Source organism: Microtus oregoni, unplaced genomic scaffold (assembly GCF_018167655.1).
Source record: "Microtus oregoni isolate MIOR12 unplaced genomic scaffold, Mior012 000015F_ref0000493, whole genome shotgun sequence".
Classification (NCBI taxonomy): domain Eukaryota; kingdom Metazoa; phylum Chordata; class Mammalia; order Rodentia; family Cricetidae; genus Microtus; species Microtus oregoni.
In genome coordinates, this window is record NW_024543074.1 from 11149659 (window position 1) to 11172958 (window position 23300).

General features: G+C 42.4%; 1 protein-coding gene across 1 annotated transcript in view; it reads right to left on the minus strand.

Annotated features, from left to right (window-relative positions):
* The window catches only part of LOC121456462 (inactive serine/threonine-protein kinase TEX14-like), a 99513-nt gene that overhangs the window by 36740 nt on the left and 39473 nt on the right, over positions 1–23300 (minus strand). The window contains exons 10-17 of the mRNA XM_041664621.1: positions 17610–17761; positions 15978–16168; positions 15287–15437; positions 11897–12774; positions 9571–9677; positions 4804–4892; positions 3554–3835; positions 1391–1491 (exon numbers count right to left, since the gene is read on the minus strand). Of these exons, the coding sequence (XP_041520555.1) occupies positions 1391–1491; positions 3554–3835; positions 4804–4892; positions 9571–9677; positions 11897–12774; positions 15287–15437; positions 15978–16168; positions 17610–17761 (1951 nt within the window). The remainder of the gene's footprint in view (positions 1–1390; positions 1492–3553; positions 3836–4803; positions 4893–9570; positions 9678–11896; positions 12775–15286; positions 15438–15977; positions 16169–17609; positions 17762–23300) is intronic.

Sequence of the window (23300 nt, forward strand, 5' to 3'; positions counted from 1 at the left end):
CAAACTTTGCCAGACAGGGTAGGACAATCCTTTAAAAATTCTTTTTTTTAAATTTGTTATGTATTCAGTGTTCTGTCTGTCTGTATGCCTGCTGTCCAGAAGAGGGCACCAGATCTCATCACAGATGGCCATGAGCCACCATGTGGTTGCTGGGAATTGAACTCAGGACCTTTGGAAGAGCAGTCAGTGCTCCTAACCTCTAAGTCATCTCTCCAGCCCCCTTTAAAAATTCTTGCTTCAGATATGTAGGCCAAAGAGAGATGCCCCAACATTACAAAGGAACCTTGGGTGACTGTCCAGGTAGATAAGATGTCGGTCATTTCTATAGGTTTGGAAGTGGTTTACATTACACTTCCTGTTTACTCAGGTAATATTATATCCTTCTGGGATCTTTGATAGAGTTTAAGACTAGATAGTCACAGTTATAGTTTTCTTTAGTTATGATAAAAGGTAAATGAGGTTCAGAGCTTTAGACTCATCAAGTTATAATAAATAATGGTGTATTTTCTCCAAATATGCCAAATACAAATAGACTAGACATCATAAATGTAATGCTTACTTGATCATTGTTTTTATTGTTTATGGTTTTATTTTGTTAGAGTTAAAACCTTTCCTTTTATTTAGACAAAAAGGGGAGAATGTTGTGAAATAATATTTTAGTACACAGTGAAGATTTGTCACTCAGATTAGCTTAATAAAAAGCTGAATGGCCAATAGCTAGGCAAGATTTGGGGGGCAGAGAGAACTCTGGGGAAAAGAGCAGAGTCACAAGGAGACACCAGGAACCATAGAGGAAGCAGCATGGGCAGTGTCATGTAAAAGACAGTAGATTAAAAGAAATGGGTTAACTTAAGTTGTAAGAACTAGTTAGTAACAAGCTTAAGCTATGGCTGAGCTTTCATAATTAATAAGAAGTTTCTGTGTAATTATTTGGGAACTGATTGGCAGGATAGAAATACCTGCCTGTAATCATATTCGTTTTGGGGGAGGGGTTTCAAAACAGGGTTTCTCTGTAGCTTTGGAGCCTGTCCTGGAACTAGCTCTTATAGACCAGGCTGGCCTCGAAATCACAGAGATCCACCTGCCTCCTCCTCCCAAGTGCTGTGTTTAAAGGCGTGCGCCACCACTACCCACTGCAATCATATTCCTTGTTGTATCACTATCAACAGTTATGTGTACCACATCCTGTTAGGTTTTGGGGGCGGGGTTGAGACAGGGTCATGACTGGCCTTGAAAGCAGTCTATACTCTTTAAGTGACTATAGCCCTATAGAGTTAGTATATCTAGTTTGTACAGATAACATTTTGATGTCATAATACACAACAGCAACTCAGGTACACTTTGTTAGATCCTTGAATGCATCTTGGTCCCGGCAGGTTACAGTACTTACGCTGTAAAATTTCTCAGCACCCGCAGTTGTGTCACAGCTTGCTTGAGAGACTTCACTATGCTCTGGCGGCTCATGTTTTCTGAAGAATGGGTTTATAATACCTAGTGATCATAACGTAATCAGGGACATATTCATTCAGTGATATTCATGAAGCAGGAAAAGGCAAAAGTAACAATAGAATAGAGATGTAAACATATTCTTCAAAGGGTAGCCAAATTTTCTAAGTTGCGAAGACACAGAGAGTAGCCACTGTTAATTTAGCCTGGTTCCAAAATGTAGGCCTAGATCATCAAGCCATTTGACCACCCATTCTGTAGACCAGGCTGGCCTCAAACTCAGAGATCCATCAGTCTATGTGTCCCAGTGCTGGGATTATAGGCATGTGCCACCACTCCCAGACAAACAGCGATTCTTGATAAATACATTCTAAATACCAAAAACCCCAAGCAATTGATTTCCCTGTGCTGTTGTTGTTTATTGGTTTGGTTTTCTGGGATAGGATTTCATGTAGCCCGGGATCACCTAGAACTTGCTATGCAGCTGAGGATAACCTTGAACTTCTGAGTCTCCTGCCTCCATCTCTCAAGTGTTACAACTATAGGTATATGCTACTCTGCGTGGCTTTTCGTTTCTCTTTTTGGTATGTGCATGTATGTGTAGTATATATATATGGCTCCACAGATATATGCAGGTACACGAGTGCATGAGAAGACTAGAGGAAGAGGCTAGGTATTTTCCCCTATTCATATCTGTTGATATGAATGCACAGCATCTACACCTGATCTTACTGCTGCCTCAGCTGCTGACTGCGCCTCTGTAGCTGCTGCCTGTCCCCGTCCATGTAGAAAGGCAAATGCTGTTTTAACCAAGTCTCTATCCTTTTATTTTACCAATAAAGACTACAGAACCAGATGCTGGCATGAAAACCTGCTAGCTCTGAGAGGCAGAGAAAGCAGCCAGCTGACCTTCCTCCTTCACCAATGTCCCACAAAGTGAGCTTCTCCTGCCATCCCAAACCAAAAAAGACTGCCAAACTGCAAGTCCCTCCCTACTGCTTCTCTATCCGTGCATCTCTCTATCCATCTTCCTGACTTCCTCTTACTGTCTATGGCTACTTGATGTTAACCAGTTGCTTGCTCTGCCTCTTGACCTATGGTTGATTTTATTTAAGTAATAAATAATAGAATACAATAAACAGAAAGCTCCTGGACTAAGGATGTGTACTAGGGTTGGGCCACACCACAGCTAGAGGCAGGTTTTTTGAGTAACTAACGCAATCCCAGGGTTCACGGTGTGATCAAACACCCTGCAACGCATCTCCACATTATCTCTTGAGACACTGTCTCAGTGGACCTGGCACTCACAGACTGCATGGATTATGTGTTCAGTAAGCTCTAGGGATTTATCTGTGGTTTCTAGGACTAGGTAGTCATGCTTGAATTTGACCAGGTGCTAGGGATCCAAATTCAAGCTTCATGCTTGCACAGCAGGCATTTTACCCACTGACCCATATCCTTGGGATTCTCTCTCTCTCTCTCTCTCTCTCTCTCTCTCTCTCTCTCTCTCTCTCTCTCTCAGAAAGTACAAGTGGAGAGGAAGCCAAGAGATTTTTTGCAAAGTTAAGTGTCAATTTTAGATGTCTTTTCTTTGACTCCATATCTATCTTGAAATTATTATCTGATGATCTGACTGTGAATCAAAAGCCATATGGCCTCAGTAAGTTTATTTTCAACTTAGAATGCAATGAAAAAAAAAGAAAAAGCTGGCTGAGTATGATGGCATACACCTACAATGCCAGCACTCAGAAGTCTGAGGGAGCAGGATAGCAAGTTTCAGGTGAGCCTGGGCTATACAGCAAAAGTCTGTATCAAAAACAAAGAAACATCCAGTAGAGAATGATAGCTTACCTCCACCATCAGGTAAGAAAAGTTTGATTCCTTACTAGGTTAGACCCAGGACGAGGTCAGCATTTGGAGATTACGTCCTTTGGACAAAGGGGCCTTGTTTTAGTAACAGGGAAACTAATGAATCTCTTCACCTTTGAACACGGGCTTTCAGAAAAGTAGGAGACAGGGCCAAGCAAAGGGAATATGCTAGAAGTGCACATATCTTGAGAGCTGATAAGTAGAGTTCACCTAACCCAACCCCTCCCAGAGAACTTACTGGTGAAGCGGCGGAGGCCTGTCTGTCCGCTGTGCTTGTTCCCGTCACAGTCACTGGTGTCCACTGTGCCAAACTTTACACTTCCTTTAGGCTCATCATTTTCCCTTTGATATTCTACAATGTGCGGCCAGTGTGTGCTCTCAGGACCTCGGACTGGGGGCCGTGGCAAATGAGTGGTCTCATTTTCAATCTTACTCTCAAAAGGCACACTGCTCTGAGGACTCCAAGGAGGTACTAGGAGCTGTCCAGAAACTGCTTTCTCTGCCATTTCCTTTACTGCCACTGGGCACAAGAGAAAGAAGCATTTAAAACATCACTGTAAACATTAAAAACCAAAGGTTTCAACCTTAAAAGATAAATATTACTTAACCCATATGATAACAGTGATTGATCTGGCACAGTTTCATCACCCTTACCTTGTCTGCTTGCCTTTAAGGGGAGGGGATTAGAACTGTGACAGACAGAAAACTCGTGTTATGACTCCAAACAACAGCAGGAAGCAGTAGAGAACATGTAGACAGACCCTACTGCTGATTTAATTGGAGAACCTACTGTCTGAAATTCCCAGGCTATAGTAATTGTCATCTGCCTCACTTTTCTAGACTACACTGAGCCCTAACATCTTTGGGAGAAGATACACACCATGTAAACCACAACAAAAGGGTATTACAGAATATGTGATACACATTGTATGCTCTCCGTTTTAATCTTTATGGGGTAAATATACCGTGTATTGTTTCACTACAATGTTATACAATGTATATTTATACAAACAACAGAAGTATTATCTACAAAGTTTAAAAATAGAAAAGCATTTCCTTCTACAGTCTGCTATCAGAAGAGCTGTGCTTATATCATAGGATGGTGAGTATGGGTGTGTATGTGTGTGCGTGTGAACAACAGTGTTATTTATAATCCTAAATAATGAGACATGTGTTTTTATACTTAAGAGATATCAAACAGGTGCTGGTGGTGTTGCCTGGTTGTAGAGTGCTTGCTTAGCATGCACAATACCTAGTTTCAATCCCCAGAACCATAACACAAACAAAACTGATGATAATCAAGAATTATTTCATTCATCAGCTAGGCATAATAGTACATGCCTATAACTCTAATATTTGGGGGGGGTCGTGATTTTAAGGCCAGTCTGAGCTACATAATGAGATCCTGCCTCAAAATAGATAGATAGATAGATAGATAGATAGACAGACAACAAATAATATCTATTAAAAAAATGAGTTCATACTCACTTTTCCATTTTGAGTCTGCCTCTCCATCATCTTCATTATTTCTTGACTTTATATTATAGATTTCAGAAGACGCAGATTCCATACTGATCCTAAGTTGCATCATTTAGGGTAGAAGTGAGGTAGATACAAATTAAATGTTGGTTCAAGTTCCTAACAGTTCAAAGCCCACCGGCCCACCCACAATCCCTGCCCACTCGGACTTCTACTCACCACCAGGGAGCACCCAACACCCCATCATCTTCAACTGTCAGGCCCCCTAGCCTGGCATAGCCCTGTTGAGCCTGGGTAACCCCAATCTGCCAGAGTGGTTTGACTCAGGGAAGGGTGCACTATTTAGTTGAGTAACTCTTGACTTGGATACTTGATTCCCTAGACCTTTCCTGGCTGAAAAATTAAAAGATTTGGCTAAAAGATCCCCACAGGTTGGTTATTTTTTATTAATTTCCAAATTCATGATTCTAATAATGCTCTTGGGAGATTTTCAGAAGTAGAAGAAACTGACAGTTGAAAGTTTCCTCTGACAAAATCTGTCCTTCACTATAGCCGAGTCCACCCTGTCCCCAATCAGACAATCACAAGTGACAGTTCATGTGGAGGTTCTCTGGCGCCAAGCCCACCATAGCACTGACAGCACAATAGCTAACCCCTGAAACAAGGCTCTTACGGCACAAGTACCCTGAAGAACAGAGTTTCTCTGGGTTCTGGATCCTGCTTTGCTTGCTAGGTCACCTGTCTTGCATGAGTGAGGAACAGTCTCTCTGGACTAAGCTTCTTTAGCTGCAGTCTTCCTTCCTCTAAATATTCCATGACTATAACTATTTGCCATTCATTAAAATAACTCCTCAGGGCTGGGCATGGTGGCACACGCAGTTAATCCCAGCCCTCTGCAGGCAGAGTAGGTAGACCTTTGTGAGCTCCAGGCCAGCTAGAAATACAAGTGAAATCCTGTCTCAAATAATAACAGCAATAATAGTAATGATAAATAAATAAAATAACTCTTTTAAAGTGTGTGATCAGGCTGGGCAGTGGTGGCGCGCGCCTTTAATCCCAGCACTTGGGAAGCAGAGGCAGGCAGATCTTTGTGAGTTCAAGGCCAGCCTGGTCTATAGAGTGAGTTCCAGGACAGCCAGAACTGTTACAAAGAGAAACTGTCTCAAACAACAAAATGTGTGCTCTGTGGCACAGCTATGAAATTCTTGTTGCCCAGAATGCACTACTACCCAGCTGGACCAGAAAGAAGAGCTCAGATCTGACAGCTGCTTTCAAGAGCTTTTTGGCAACAACTCTTAGATGTTCAAAACCTTTAACCTAACAATTCTGCTTCTGGGAAACTATCCTAAATATATAATCAAAAATACAGAAGAAAATTGTTTTGTTTTGTTTTGTTTTTTACTTTCTGGGCTTCTGCGGGAGTGAAGACAGGGTTTCTCTATGTAGCCCTGGCTATCCTTGAACACATTCTGTAAACCAGGATTGCCTCAGACTTAGAGAGATCTGCCTGCCTCTGCCTCCTGAGTGCTGGAACCAAAGATATGTGCCACTATGCTGGGGTTTTTGCATATTTTTATTACATTTTCATTTAGTTTAAAGTCACCTTGTTTCCAACAAAATAAAAAAATCTAAAACTCAAAGAGAAAAAAATTGTTTTTTCAAAATAAGTTTACATAAGTTTTTAAAAATAGTGTAACCACCACAACCTGATTTTCGATAAAGGAGCTAAAAGTATACAATGGAAAAAAGAGAGCATCTTCAACAAATTGTGCTGGCAAAACTGGATGTCAACCTGTAGAAGAATGAAAATAGATCCATATCTATCACCATGCACAAAACTCAAGTCCAAATGGATTAAAGACCTCAATATCAGTCTGAACACACTGAACCTGATAGAAGAGAAAGTGGGAAGTACTCTACAACACATGGGCACAGGAGACCACTTCTTACATACAACCCCAGCAGCACAGACATTAAGGACCTCATTGAATAAATGGGACCTCCTGAGACTGAGAAGCTTCTGTAAAGCAAAGGACACTGTCGCTAAGACACAAAGGCAACCCACTAACTGGGAGAAGATCTTCACCAACCCCGCAACTGACAAAGGTCTGATCTCCAAAATATATAAAGAACTCAAAAAACTAGACTGTAAAAGGCTAACCAACCCAATTATAAAATGGGGCATTGAACTGAACAGAGAATTCTCAACAGAAGAACTTCAAATGGCCAAAAGACACTTAAGGTCATGCTCAACTTCCTTAGTGATCAGGGAAATGCAAATCAAGACAACTTTAAGATACCATCTTACACCTGTCAGAATGGCGAAAATCAAAAACACCAATGATAGCCTTTGTTGGAGAGGTTGTGGAGAAAGGGGTACACTCATCCATTGCTGGTGGTAATGCAATCTTGTGCAACCACTTTGGAAAGCAGTGTGGCGGTTTCTCAGGAAATTTGGGATCAACTTACCCCTGGACCCCGCAATACCACTCTTGGGAATATACCCAAGAGAGGCCTTATCATACAATAAAAGTATATGCTCTACTATGTTCATAGCAGCATTGTTTGTCAGAGCCAGAACCTGGAAACAACCTAGATGCCCTTCAATGGAAGAATGGATGAAGAAAGTATGGAATATATACATATTAGAGTATTATTCAGCAGTAAGAAACAAGGACTTCTTGAATTTTGCATACAAATGGATGGAAATAGAAAACACTATCCTGAGTGAGGTAAGCCAGACACAAAAAGAGGAACATGGGATGTACTCACTCATATTTGGTTTCTAGCCATAAACCAAGGACATTGAGCCTATAATTAGTGATCCTAGAGAAGCTAAATAAGGAGAACCCAAAGAAGAACATATAGGCATCCTCCTGAATATTAACCTTCAGCAAGCGATGAAAGGAGACAGAGACAGAGACCCACATTGGAGCACAGGACTGAATTCTCAAGGTCCAAATCAGGAGCAGAAGGAGAGAGAGCACGAGCAAGGAACTCAGGACCATGAGGGGTGCACCCATACACTGAGACAATGGGGATGTTCTACTGGGAACTCACCAAGACCAGCTGGCCTGGGTCTGGAAAAGCCTGGGATAAAACCGGACTCTCTGAACATAACGGACAATGAGGACTACTGAGAACTCAAGAACAATGGCACTGGGTTTCTGATGCTACTGCACGTACTGGCTTTGTGGGAGCCTAGGCAGTTTGGATGCTCAACTTACTAGACCTGGATGGAGGTGGGGGGTTCCTTGGACTTCCCACAGGTCAGGGAACCCTGATTGCTTTTCGGGCTTGGGGGGGGGACTTGATTTGGGGAGGGGGAGGGAAATGTGAGGCGGTGGCTGGGAAGAGACAGAAATCTTTAATAAATAAATAAATTAAAAAAAATAAAATAAAAAAAATAAAAAAAAATAAAAAAAAAAATAAAAATAGTGTAGCATGGTAAGTGAAATGCATTTATTTATTTTATTAAAGAATCTTACTCTGTAGCCCAGGATAGTCTCTCCCTCCTTTAGTGCTGAGATTATAGGCATGAGTCACATGTCTGTGCACCACATATGTACCTAGTGCCTGCAGAGGCCGGAACAGAAAGTCACAGATGGCTGTGAGCTGCTATGTGGTGCCTAAGGATTGAACTTGGGTCCTCGGCAAGTGCTTTAAACCACTGGGCCATCTCAGCCCCCTTTTCTGCTTTGTTTTGTTTGTTTGTTTTTAGACAGGGTCTCAGTGTAGCCCAGCCTGGCCAGGTACTCACTACAAAGACCACGCTGGCCTTAAATGACCTCTACCTTCAAAGAGCTGGGATTGTAGGCATGTGCCACTATGTGCTTTTGCATATTTTTATTACATTTTCATTTATTTGGGAGGGAGTACGGTGGTGCGTGCATGCACGTGCACACATGCATATAAATCAAATGTAAAAAAGCTGGAGATGGCTCAGTGGGTAAGAGTATTTGCCACTCTTACAGAGCACTGGAGTCCAATTCTCATCAACAACACAGTAGTTAAGGAATATCTATAGCTCCAGTTCAAGGGAATCCACAGATACCGTACACATGTGGTATACATATATAAATGCAGGCAGAACATCCACACACACAAAATAAAAATAAGTATTTGGAAAAAATAATGGAGCTGGAGATGGCTCAGAGGTTAAGAGCACTAGCTGCTCTTCTAGAGGACCTGGGTTCAATTCCTAGCATCCACATAGTTGCTGCTCACAATTGTTTATAACTCCAGTTTCAGAGTATACAGCACCCTCACACAGACGTACATATAGGCAAACCATCAATGCATACAACATAAAAATAGTTTAAAAGATAATAAAAATAAATATGTTCCAGCATGGTGGCGCACACCTTTAACCCTAGCACTTGGGAGGCAGAGGCATGTAGAGCCTTGCGAGTATGATGCCAGTCTGGTCTACATAGTGAGTTTCAGACCAGCCTGGGCTACACGGTAAGATTATATCTCTAAGATAATATTATAATAATAATTTTTTTAAATTATCTAGAGAGTTTTAGAAAGGCAAAATACTTTACTACTGATATTGATGGACTCCGTGTGATTTAGCCCGTCGTGCACTTTGCTTGTGATGTCTTCTGTAAGTTTCCATTCTAATGTTTCTGCATTGTTTTTATTCATTATTCACAATCATTAGTCATGAGACATAATGACATTGTCATTAGATGTCTGAAGGTCAGAAAGTGGCCTAAGGCCACATGGGCCTATAAAGGCGTATGAGACAAAGAACAGTAAATGTTAACCCACCTCCTGCTATTTTGGTTTTTATTTCTCTCCAAACTCTCCTTGGCTTCCTCAGTGGATGGTGACTGTTCACCTCTGTTCTGCTTCCCAGGACCACGCACAGTCGGCAGCTTAAAAAAACAAACATGTCTCACTGCTTTGGGAGGCAAAATTTCTTTTTACTCTCATACTCTATTTTCAAAATCATTTTTGCTAAGTGTATAGAAATAGCAAAACCAATTTATGATTATATCCTTTTCATGTTTCATATCTAATAACTTGGAAGTTTATTAAAGAATGTGGAGTTCATGAACCCAGGCAGTCAAGAACCCAGAGAGAAAGAGGACAAGCAGAAAATGAGTATATGAAACAGAACCAAGGCCTGGCAGTGGTAGCAAACACCTTTAATCCAGCGCTCAGAAGGCAGAGGCAGATGGATCTCTGAGTTCGAGGTCAGTCTGGTCTACACAGTGAGGTCCAGGACAGCTGGTGCTGTTACACAGAGAAACCTTGCCTTGAAAAAAACCAAACCAAACCAAAACAAAACAAAACAAAAACCTAGAATCCGAAGCTGAGTGCGGTGATGCACTAAGGTGTGACAGAAGGATGGCTGTGTGTTTGCGGCCAGCCTCTACTACAGGACAACATAGTGAGTTCAGGGCCGACCTGAGAGACACAATGAAACCTTGACTTTAAAAGATAAGTAAGAGCCAGGCAGTGGTGGTGCAGGCCTTTCATCCCAGCAGTCAGGAGGCAGAGGCAGGAGGATTTCTGTGAGTTTAAAGTCAGTCTGATCTACAGAGTGAGTTTCAGGACAGCCAAGGCTACACAGAGAAACGCTATCTTGAAAAAACAAAAAAAAGTTAAAATTAAAAAAAAATCAGAAACTTAAAAACTTTGCTAACCATTTCTCCCTTATAGCAACATAAAAGCAGAGATTTTCGTGGCAAGCCCACTAAACCTTGGATTCCAGTCTAAGTCTTGATGGAAATAATATAAAAGTCTCTAGCTCAGTTTCATCACCCATAAGAAGATGGTAATAATGCCTACCAGTAGGGTGCTGTGAAAACAAAATAGAAGTTACAATACTCTGGAAATAGTGGAAGTAAAAAATAATAAACGCTATGTCCTTCATTCAAAAGAGAGACATTTGCTTTCCTTTACTTCATTTTAATAACTTAGTACTCACTCTTTCCTAGCTTACAGCAACAAAGTAAGAGCTTAGGGGTGGCATCAAATGCACAGAAATGAGACAAATCATTAAAAATGAAGTACATCTGACTTACACAGTGCGTTCCCTCCAGGGATCCTCCTGTCTCCACTGCCCCAGCACTAGGCAAAACTGACATAACTGATTTTTTTTTAATGAGTGCTGGAGATCAAACTCAAGTTCTCATGCTTGTCTTGCAGGCATTTTACTGCTGAGCCATGTTGTGGGATACCCTGCTGTAGGCTGTAAATATGTTTTATTACCACTGGTTATTAAAGAAGCTTCTTTGGCTTATAGCCGGGAAGAATATAGCTAGTTGGAAAGACGAAACAGAGCCAGAGAGAGAAAGAAGGCAGAGTGGAAGGAGATGCAAACAGCCACCAGAGAAGCAAGATGTGAGATAACAAGTCTTGAGCCTCACGGTACAATATAAACTAATAGAAATGGGTTAATTTAGGTTGTAAGAGCTAGTTAATAAGCCTGAGCTAATAGGCCAAACAGTATGTAATATTAAGACTCTGAGTGTGTATTTTAAAAGCTGCTGTAGGACCAGGTGGGATGAGAAACCTCCGGTTACAGAGCCATCTTCCCAGTCCCATATAAATATTTCTTAAATAACTTAATGGGGAATTGAGAGTAAAGAATTTTTTAAAGCGTGTGGGCTTGAGTGCATTTATGTGTGGAGGAAGGCCCTGGACCCCCTGGAACTAAAGTTATGAGTGGTTGTAAGATGACGCATGTCAGTGCTGCCAAATGAACCCAGGTCCTTTGCAAAAGCAGCAAGTACTGTTTAAGTACTGAATCGTATCTCCAGCCCTAAAATATCAAAAATACTTTATACACTTTGAATTATGTCAAATTGCTAGTACTTAACTGATCTATAAAACAAATTTCTCATAGCTGAACCTAATACATTTGAAACTATGGAGAAGGACAAAGGCTTTGTGCTTGGTTTGGAATGGGGGTTAGAGAGAATATGTACCACAGAATTCCATCCTAGAGGACTTATTTCCTAAACCAAAAGGACCTTGCTACAAGCTATCTACATTTATTTATAGCTATATACATTTATATACAGGTCACAGGAAATACTGGCTCAAAGATCCTGCAAAGGCAGTTCCTTCTACCCACTTACTGTACCTGATTGTTTGTCTCTGACTGGTCTTCTCTGTTTTCTTCAGAAACTTGTGTGAAAGGCTTCCAGCCACAGATTAGTTGCTCAGGCTTTTTGCCAAAATGTCCTTCTTGGAAGTCTCTCTCCGCTCCTGGAGTCCTGAGCTCTGGTAATTGCATAACAGGAGGAACATAAGTCAAAGATGGAGGGCCCACAGCTAATGGATACTTGGCATTTGCAAACTTTAATGCAGCATCCCACAAACTCCTGCCCTGATTTTCCAGCTCCTCCTGTGCCAACTCAAGTTCATCTATTTTCTGCTCAAGCTTCCTCAGCCACTCAACATTCTGTTGCATCATTACTTGTGAAATCTTTAGATTCAGCACGCACTTACTGACAACCTCATCAGTTTTGGACCAACTGCTCGTTTTGCTCTTGTCTTCTCTGGTTGGTTCAGTCAGGCTGAGTGAACTGAAGGAATCACTTTGCCAGTCGCCATCCCCAAAGGAAAGGTCTGTGTCAACTTCTGAAAAGCTCTCGTCCTCCTCACAAAAACAATGCAATTCTCTCTCCATCTTATCCAGCTCTTCTTCCAGAGATGGAAGTTCATCTACCTGGTCTGGCTTATCCCCCTCAGATGATGAAGCAGTCCCTGGGTACTCTTCCTCTTTGACAGTTCCCAAGTTGAAGCAGCCTGAGTAGATTTCATTGATCTCAAAGCTGCAGAGGCTGCTCTGACTTGCAGTGGGGCTCCTGACCTCTTCTGCCAAACACAAAGCAGGAGGAGAAGGAACATTTGGATTCTCAGGTTCCTGGACTGACAGACTTGAATCCAGGACTGGAGGAGTCAGTACTGTTTTTCCAATGGGGACAGAGTGATCTGCTGGTGAATGGGGTTGACTACCTGTTGGAAAGAATAGCAATATCTAGATGATTAAACTAATCAAAGAAGGTAAGCAGCCTTGGCTATTGTTCAAGGTATACAACATGAGCTGGGTCAGGCGGCACACACACACCTTTAATCATAGCATCTGGCAGGCTGAGGCAGAAGGATCTCAAGTTAGATGCCAGCCTGGACTAAGTCAGTCTGAACCATATAGTGAGAGCCTGTCTCAAATAACAAAAACAATAATAACTTTTTTAAAGGCATAAAAACCATCTTTTATTTTTTTCCAATTCCCTTCCTAGGAGTGAGATCCTACCAGAAGACCAACAGATACATTCAACAGAGGATGAAAAGTTATTTCTTTCTGTTGTTGTTTGAGACAGGATCTCTTTGCCTAGCCCTGGTTGTACTGGAACTCACAATCTCACTATGTAGACCAGGCTGGCCTTGAACCCAGAGATCTGCTCGCCTCTGCTTCAGACTCCCAAGTGCTGGGATTGAGGGCTGCCTCTAGACTAGGATTAGGGCGTGTATCATCACACCCAGCCAGCAGAGGATGAAAGGGTATTTCTAATCTAAGTGAAAGTTCCCATTTTGACATCGAATAAGATAGACATTTGGGGCCATGGAGGTCTAATTTCTAAGAATGTTCTCAGCTTCATTTATACTATTTTAAATGTGTTTGACTGACAGAACATTCAAACTCAAGGCTCCTGGATCCTAAGGACTATACCCATGGCTTCCTTTGTGTATTAAATGTGTGACTAAAACAGTTGAGGTGATGCTTTTGGTGAGCATGGGATAAAAGTGGTGGAGACTATTGCCCAAGAAGCTACTGAATCACAGGAAAAATAACTCGAGTTATTGTAAGAATAACTTGAGGGCTGACCCACACATGACTTAAGTTGATAAGGGTACAACTTTCAGGAAATGGGATGAAGGACACAAATAATGAAAATATGGAAGGGGATATTCTGGAAACTTCCACCCGTCAGAGGAGAGTCCAAGTAAACAGTGATTAGGCTATAATTAAAAGACCTGCCGGGCAGTGGTGGCGCACACCTATAATCCCAGCACTTGGGAGGCAGAGGCAGGTAGATCTCTGTGGGTTCGAGGCCAGCCTGGTCTACGTTCCAACTTGGAAACAAGCTCTGCAACCCCAAGCATCCTCAGTCTCCTCACCTGGAACAGGAGCCATCAAGTGAGTGCCATGACTGAGCACTTTAAAGAATAAGGTCCCGTTGCTCAGACTGACCCCAAACTTCAGAACTCAAGTGATACTCCTATCTCACATTCCCAAATCGTGGGATTATAAATCCATATCACTGTGCCAAGCTGGTCAGCAGATAGGACTTTTACATTTTTTAAATTATTTTTATGGGGCTGGAGAGATGGCTCAGAGGTTAACAGCACTGGCTGCTTTTCCAGAGGTCCTGAGTTCAATCCTAGCAACCATCTATAAGATCTCGCGCCCTCTTCTGACCTGCAGATGTACATGTAGACAGAGCCTCATATACATAAAATATATAATAATCTTTTTTAAAGTTATTTTTCTTTTCTAAGCAATTAGATAAATTCCTATGACTGATCATACTATAAATTCAGTTACTATTAAGTTCTGCATATAACCCTGGTGTTTATATAGCCTAAAAGATTTAACTTAATAATTTTAAGGATCTTAGCTTTTTCCTAAAGTACCCATCTTTTTTCAGCACAGGTTATATATACAGTTTAAAAGAGACAGTGTCCATGTGAGTCACAAAAAAGTAAACTGATGATACCCAGTGGAGTGGCATTTGCCTATAACTCCAGCATTTGGAAGACTTAAGACAGAAGGACTGAGCATTCAAGACCAGCCTAGGCTATGAGACTCTATCTTTAATAAAACCAAAAACAGGGCTGGAGAAGTGACTCATCAGTTAAGAGCACTGGCTGCTCTTCCAGAGGACCTGGGTTCAATTCCCAGCACCTAGATGGTGGATCACAACCCAATATATAGCTCTTCTGGATTCCCTGGGCATCAGGCATGACTGCTGGTGCACAGGCATACATGCAGACAAAATACTCATAAAATATAAATAAATCTATCTTTTAAAAAAAAAGAGCCAATGAGACATCTCAGTAGCAAGCTTGATTACCAGGACCAGAGAGACCTGACACCAGAAGTTGTCTTTTTTTTTTTTTTAATAAAATGTGGTCTATCTCAGAGTGGGTATCCACCATCTGTTGGATGAAAGGTGGATGTATCTCACAATGTGTATCCACCATTTGTGAGTTTCCTTTTTGTTTGTTGTTTGTTTTTATTTATTATATATACAATGGTCTGCCTGCATGTGTCCCTGCAGAAAGAAGTTGGCACCAGATCTTATTACAGGTGTTTGTGAGCCACCATATGGTTGCTGGGAATTGAACTCAGGACCTCTGGAATAGCAGTCAATGCTCTTAACCTCTGAGCCATCTCTCCAGCCCCCACAGTTGTCTTCTAACTCCACACATGCATAACAGCATGCTTTGTGTGTTCAAGTCATACCCATTTCCTTTAGCTCTTTGATGTCCAAGTCTGGAATGTCCTTTTGATATTCTGAAGTTAGTCCTAGATGGGGGTTAACATCAGCATGGGCTTCATAGATCTGCATTCTGGGGCTCTCAGTTGGCTGAGTTTTCTGAGCTCCAAGAAACTCCTACAACAAAACATTGTCAATGACACATCTCAATTCATCCAAATGCTATCTGTGCTTTTAGAAACATAAATATCTCAAATATCTCTTTCTTTCTCATATTAGACTGGCCATCAATCCTAATTGGCTGGTTTATTATTAGTCCACTCCTGCCATTCACTTTATCTTTATTATACCCTACAACTTCTCCAGATCTCGCCTCAATCCTCTGACGCATTCTCTAAGTTAAACAGAGAGGCTTTCCTCAGCAACACAGTATAATAAAACAAGGCTTTCCAAAACTTTGGGGACTTTTTGAGAACTAGTCATAGTATGTACCTCTACACTAGCATTGAACTTTCTATGTAGTCTAGGAAAATCTCGAACTCCTGATCCTATTTCAGTATCCCATCCCCAACCCATGTCCTCTCACGACATAAATCTTCAGGCATGCACCACTGTCCTCAATTCCAAACATTGTTAAAACTTGGGCCTCTAGCTTCCTGGTCTCTAACCCAATGAAGTAGGTAGCAGAAACAAACTTCTCCCAATTTTAGGGCTTGCCTTTAAGTCATTCTTCAGAATATACCGAATATCTTGTAGGTTCATTGTTCGATTTTTCTGCTTGGCGTGGATACCTGACTTAACAATATCATAGTAAGGTTCCGGAAGCCTGACATCCGCTTCTAAATAACTTCCCAAGGCTATGGTTTCTTTAATAACTGAGCCATCCAAGCCATTCCAGGGTATGTTGTCTATAAGTAAAAAGTAATAGATAGGAATAAGATTAAGACAGAAGAAAATCACTGATTTTCTTCAGTGATGTATTCACAAGTAAGTTGCCTATGTCTCTGTAATAACCTCTTGCCCATGTTCCTGTAAACAACCCTAATGGAACTCACGGGGTCATGGAAAAAGACAAACAGACATGAAAGTAGAAAGGGACTAGTTGTGACTGAGTGAGGTGGGGCAAAAGTGGGTATGGTAATGTAGGGGCTGGAGAGATGGCTCAGCAGTTAAGAGCACTGGCTGCTCTTCCAGAGGATCCAGGTTCAATTCCTATCACCCACATTGCTGCTTACAATCATCAGTGACCTTACTTCCAGGGATCCAATGCCCTCTTCTGGGTACTACAGGCACTAGGTGCACTGATATGCATGTAGACAAAATACACATACACACAAAATAAAATTAAAAATAGAAAGAGCAAGGAGGGTGAATATGATCAAAATATATTATATATATATGTATAAAAACATCATAAAGCCAATTACCATATATAATTAATATATGATAATAAAACATTTAAAAATACGGAATAACACAGAGAAATAAAAGAAAGAAAAAATAAATCAGGAGTGGTTAAGAACTTAGTCGATTCAGTTGGTCCCTTTAAACATTACCTTCTTCCCCCAGAGAAACCACCTGGCCCAATTATGGACAAGGAGTCACTTAACCTATATACCAGGGAAATCCCTCTGACACAGAAAATAGTTAGTGTCAGCTTCCTGCATACATGGGTGTCCCTAGAAGACTTGGAGACAAGCTAATGCTTGGGCATCAGGCTGAGTAGATCATGAATTCATCTCCTGAAGAGTGCAATTTTGCCTCTAGGATTCCAAACATCAAAGGGGCAGCTGACTCTGCCTACTCCCTCACTTGAATGTGGTGTTATATGTGTGTATGCATACGGATATGTCTGTCTCTCTCGAAGGAGTCCTTTTGTCTTCAGTTATGTGAGTACTTTACTCAAAGTCATGTAGGTTTCAAGGGGCTTTCATCAGGTATGCATCTACCATTTCCTATTTTCGCTTAAGTGCTTTATCAATAGCGGGAAGATCTATGGGCTTTTCTGAGTTGTAAATAGTTAAAGGAAGATTTCTTGGAAACTATCTTGTGTCTAATAAGCACAAAGAAGATCCTTGAAGCCAGGTGTAGTGCTGCATGCTTTTATTCCCAGAACTCAGTAGGCAGAGGCAAACTGTCTAAGTTTGAAGCCAGCCTGGTCTACGTAGCTAGTTCCAGGATAGTCGGGGCTACATGTTAGAAAAGCAGACAAATATACAAACAAACAAAGATCCTTCAGGATTTTTTTCTTTAAGTTCTGAATTTTCATAAAACTAAGTAATTCCTGGGGGGAAATCTCTAACCTAAAAATAAGGACTTGGATCAACTTTGAATATACACATTGATCACCTGTTAAAATTTCTTGTATGATCATGGAAAAGCTGTAGATGTCTGACTTCACAGTGGCCGCCTTCTGTAGGATCACTTCTGGAGCAGCCCAGTTGTAGAGCTGGGTGGGGAGGGGCACTCGCGTCACGTCCCTGTGTGTGCCACTGTCCTGGCTATGGAAGGAAACACAGGCCGAGTTTCCCTTAAGGAGTTGTTGCGATCACCACATAGCGCACGTAAACACTTTCCTATGAGGTACCAATCTCCTGGAGCTTCCGCTAATTCAGCTAAACAACTAAACAGAGTTACCATACACTGCCTCAGAGTTCTCCCAATACATACAATTCCTTATCATCCCTGCTTTATTGGCCCTATCTCCCATAGTTTATGTGGCCACTCCCCACTCCACTCAAACCACGGGGGCCATCGTCCACTTGCACTAGGAAGACATTCCCACTTCCACTCCATATGAGCAGTTCCTCCTGCCTGACATGTTCAGTAACTGGCTGTTTCTTGTGGCCAAGACATTAATTTGAAAGTTGCCTCTGCTAGGCAGTGGTAATGCATGCCTCTGATCCAGCACTCAGGAGGCAGAGACAGGCAGATCTCTGTGAGTTCGGAGCCAGCCTGGTCTACAAGAACTAGTTCCAGGACAGCTAGGGCTACACAGAGAAACCCTGTCTTGAAAAACCAAAAAAGAAAAAGAAAAAAAGAAAAGAAAAGAAAAGAAAAGGAAAAGAAAGAGAGAAAGTAAGTTGCCTCCTTAGGGAGCCCTTCCCTGATAATCTACTTTAAAAGTAGTACTGTTTTATTAGCTGCAGAATAGTTATTACTTAAGTTTATTCTTATTATATCTTGCATTCAGCTCTCTGAGAGTAGCCACATTTTTTCCCCCTCTGGAAAACCATGGTACCTCCTGAATCAGGTGTTTGCACTTGGCATTGTATTTTTGGAAGCTTCATTCAGGTTGTTTTGAGATACGGAAATCTACGGGCTAAAGTGTAAATATAGAGAAAAATAAAAATGTGACGGGCTAAGGGAAAGTGCTTCATTTCACCGAGGCTGGGACCCCTGTGGCTGCTAAGGCTAAGTTCAATCTCAAAGTGTCTCTGAGTCTTCATTTCACAGACCTTCTTGAACCTACACACTTGCACTGCATTACCCAGAACATGCAGGGTTTGACCTCAGGTTGTCAGACTAATGGCAAAGCCTTTATCCTATAAGGCCCAGACTGGCATAAAACACACAGAGAGCCACATACCTCTTTCCTGAGTGCTGGGATTAAAGAGGTGCACCACGACACCTGGCCTATGACTTCTTTTCTGAGATCAAGTCCTCTGGGGAATGAGCCTTTTCAGTCCATCAAAGTACACTGATTTGCGAAAACAGTTATCTTTCCAACCAAACATCTTAAGAGCCAAGTCAGACTACCATAAATGTCCCCCAGGCCAACAAGAGGCCTCAGGGTGAAGTGAAGTCAGTACTGACTACCCATGGCTGTCATGGTATTCAAATGAAATTATGGATGTGGCAACACTCTGTGGGCATAAAGTACTCATTCCACCAAGTAAGACATAATATGGCCATAATGGCAAGCATTTGGTAAAGGTCTGATGAGTGCTCACTGATAATTATCCTGGGGCTGGGAACAGAGATCAGTTGGTAGAGTGCATGCACAGCGGGTAAGAAACCAGAGCTCACGCTCCAGCACTAGCACACCTGGAACCCAAGCACCTCAGAGGTACAGCAAAGGACCTGGGTTAAATTCCCAGCACATGTAGGTTACAACTGCCCATAACTCTAGCTCCAGGAGTCCAACTCCCTCTTCTGGTCTTTGTGGACACCAGGCATGCACATGATACACACATATACATACATGTGGGCAAAATGCTCATACATAAAATAAAAACAATTTTTGAACTGTTACTAGAAGGGCAAAGGCCAGGGAGATGGATGACACATGCCTATATTCCCATGTGGTGGTGTACATGAGAGCTGCCCCACAGGCTTGAATGTTTGAATGCTTGGTCCCCAGTTGGTGAAGCTATCAGGGAGAGATTAGGAGGCATGGACCAGTTGGAGGAGGTGAGTCACTGGGGAGGCTGGTCTTTAGGTCTCAGAAGACTGGCACAATTCCCAGTGCTCTCTCCTCCTCCTTGTGGATCAAGCTATGAGCTCTCAGCTGTTGCTGCCGCCATGTCTTTGCCCCTCCATTGTGGGCTAACGCTCTGAAACTGTAAGCCAATTAAACACTTTCTTTTCTAAATCACCTTGCTTATGGTGCTCTGTCACAGCAACAGAAAATTAACTAATACACGGGAGGCAGATAAATCTCTGTGAGTGCAAGGCCAGTCTGGTCTGGCATAAGCATAAATTTTAGAAGCTAGGATGGGCTTCTCAGATTGATGTTTCTATCAGTGAGATTTTTTAAATGATATTTTAATTAATTCCTTCAGAATTTTTATACATTGTATTTTTGTCATATTCCCCCTCCTCCACAGTTCTCTGTCCATCCAGCACGCCATTGACAGAGAGCAGTGAACTCAGGAAATCATGAATTAGAAAATACGATCTTAGTTTTTATTTGTATCACTAAACGATAAACTGGGAAACTGTGTATTGTGATATGCAGACATATTTTTTTTTTTTTGGTTTTTCGAGACAGGGTTTCTCTGTGGCTTTGGAGCCTGTCCGGGAACTAGCTCTGTAGACCAGTCTCATCTCGAAATCACAGAGATCCACCTGCCTCTGCCTCCTGAGTGCTGGGATTAAAGGCGTGCGCCACCATCGCCCGGCCCATATTTATTTTTTTGCAGACATATTTAATACACAAACATTTATATATTTAATGTATAAATTTGAATATTCACTATATAATTATATAGTAACATAAATTACATTAGTACCACAAAAGTCAATAGTTCTTTTTTTGGCTATGATTTTGTTTTATGGGGGAACTGGGAATCAAACACAGACCCTCATGCGTGCTAGACAAGTGCTCTTCATCAGCTATCCCCCAAAAGGCAATGGGTATTCTATTGTCTAAAGCATATTTGGGGGAAACTACCATGCTTCCTTTCAAGCTGGGCATTTCTCCAAAGGACCACAGGCCTCTTGGGCTCAGGTTAGGTCCTAGCAAAGGACGAGTCATAACCAGAATTCAAATCCTTTCCTTTTTATTCTTACTTTTTTTCTCTTCCAGCCTTCCTTCTCAAGTGCTCACTTACCGTATGAGAGGCCCTGTGTGTCATGCCAACATGGAAAAGGGCTGGAGTGGTGCTGAGGAAGAGAGACTTCTGTTCTGGCTGCCACTGTAGGGCAGTGAAGTTTTATGGAATTCAGTTTTTGCATTCTATTTGGGTATAACTCTATGTGACAGCACATGCAGGGTCAAGTGGTGTACTAATCTAAAGATTCAGTTGAGGGGCTGGAGAGATGGCTCAGAGGTTAAGAGCACTGACTGCTCATCCTGAGGTCCTGCGTTCAATTCCCAGCAACCACATGGTGGCTCACAATAAATGAGATCTGGTGCCCTCTTTGGGGCAGCAAACATATAGACAGACAGAACACTGTATACATAATAAATAAATAAATAAATAAATCTTTAAAAAAAAAAAAGAATCAGTTGAGGAATTAAGAGTAGAAAAAAGCCTGCTGCATCCCTTTCATGCCCGGAGATGGAATGTTACTATTGGCAAGGTGTTAAACTAATGAGCCCAAATACAGAGTTACCCAAAATAAATGCAGAATTGAGAGTTATCTGGACTCATGGTTCATCAACTTACATTACAAAAGAACGTATACTGTTGCAGCTATGATGACTTCCTGATTGCCATTTCTGCCTGAAGTTCCATAGAGATCAGCAAGCCCAAATCTCACACTATTTCTATCATGCCCAGTATGTCCTTCATCAACTCTAGCTAACCCTTACCCTTCTGACCTTCCTTCGGAAGGCAGAGAAGCTTTTCTTACCAGGACTAAGAAGATCAAAGAAGAAATCTTCTCAAGGTTTGGCCTGCTCAAGGTAATCGAGGTTGATGGTAAAACTGCCTTGTTACTCAGAAAAGTCAGGGCATAGGTAAGACTGGGAAAAATTACATACAGACCCCAGAGCTCAGGACAGGTAAAAAGGATAAATAAAGACCCTTACCAAATTAGCCTTTGGAATCTGGCACTAGAGACTGGGTACAGCTCCTTCCCCTAGCCCTGTTCTGTGTACGAAACACCCCGTCTCAGCTTGGACTAACCCCCTATGAGATCCAATATGGGGGACCCCCCTCTTAGTTTCCTAAGGCCCCTCATGACCCATTTGCTCACAAACCCCATCTGCAGGCGCGGTTGAAGGCTCTCCAGATCTCCGAGCCCAGGCATAGAGACCCCTGGCCACCCTGATACCTGGAAATCTCGCATTCGTTCCAGAATTGATGCCTGGGGTATATCCGGAGGGACATGAGGAAAGCTGCAGCACCCCACAGCCAGAACAGCAGCTGCCCGCTCATACCTGCAATCCATGCCTCCTCAAGCCCTTGCTTTGATACCCCTGCCCTCACCCCTGATTTCTGTCAACTAGTGGCAGAGCTAGCCTCCTGGGATATCCGAGATACATATCCCCCACAGCTGCCCCTGGAGGCTGGCAACACGGGGGTTCAGACATCTCCCCCACTTGTCTCCCAGGGGCGAGAAGCGGGACTGTCTCCATGGGTGTCGGGAAGGACTTGGGACATAAAATGGTATTTATCTGACCAGAGCCTGCTGCTGCAGGCCAGACTAGACCCTCCCTAAGGAGGCCCTAGCTATCCCTGCTGCTGTCCGCTGGACTAAGCTACTCTCCCTGCTTCTCTGCTGGCACCTCCCAACACCAGCCCGGGCACCCGGAAATCTCACACCCATTCCAGGTTGGCGATTCTGTGTATGTTCAGAGACACCGGTCCCAGAACCTTAAACCTCGCTGGAGGGGACCCTACACCTACTGCCCTCAAAGTGGACGGTATTGCAGCCTGGATGCATGCCTCTCACGTCAAGCCTGCACCTTCACAGGACGACCCAGGACCATCCAAATAAAAGCTTCAACGTACCCAAAATCCTCTCAAGGAGGCCTGACTCTGCCAGGCTTGCTGATCTTTGCCCTGATGTTTAATCTGGACCCTGACTAACTTTGAGACTGGGCAAGCCTTAAAGCTAGCCACTGGAGTTCATCCCCTAAATACCTGGTTCCCCCAGCTAACTTTTTTTTTTATTTTTTTATTTTTTTTTTAAATTTATTTATTTATTAAGGATTTCTGCCTCGTCGCCACAACCGCTTCCCATTTCCCTCCCCCTCCCCCGATCAAGTCCCCCCCCCCTCATCTGCTCGAAGAGCAATCAGGGTTCCCTGACCTGTGGGAAGCCCAAGGACTGCCCCCAGCTAACTTTTGACCTGTGTTTAGCAAATTACTCCTGGGAGGATACTGAGCAAACCCCCAGAAACTTTTATCCTGTATACAAACATTCTGAATGAAATATTTGTCCGGGGGGGAAAGCAAACTCTGCAGTATGGGGGGAGGGCTAAAATATTTTAATGTGCTGCCTGGGGATGTAAAACCAATGTCAATGTCTCCTGGTTGAGGGTTAACAAAAAGGACTTAGTCTCTTTCACCCGTACCACACCAGAAAAAAAAAAAATCTAAAATCACAATCACTTTCACTGAGAAAAAAAAGAGCTAACCAGTTAAC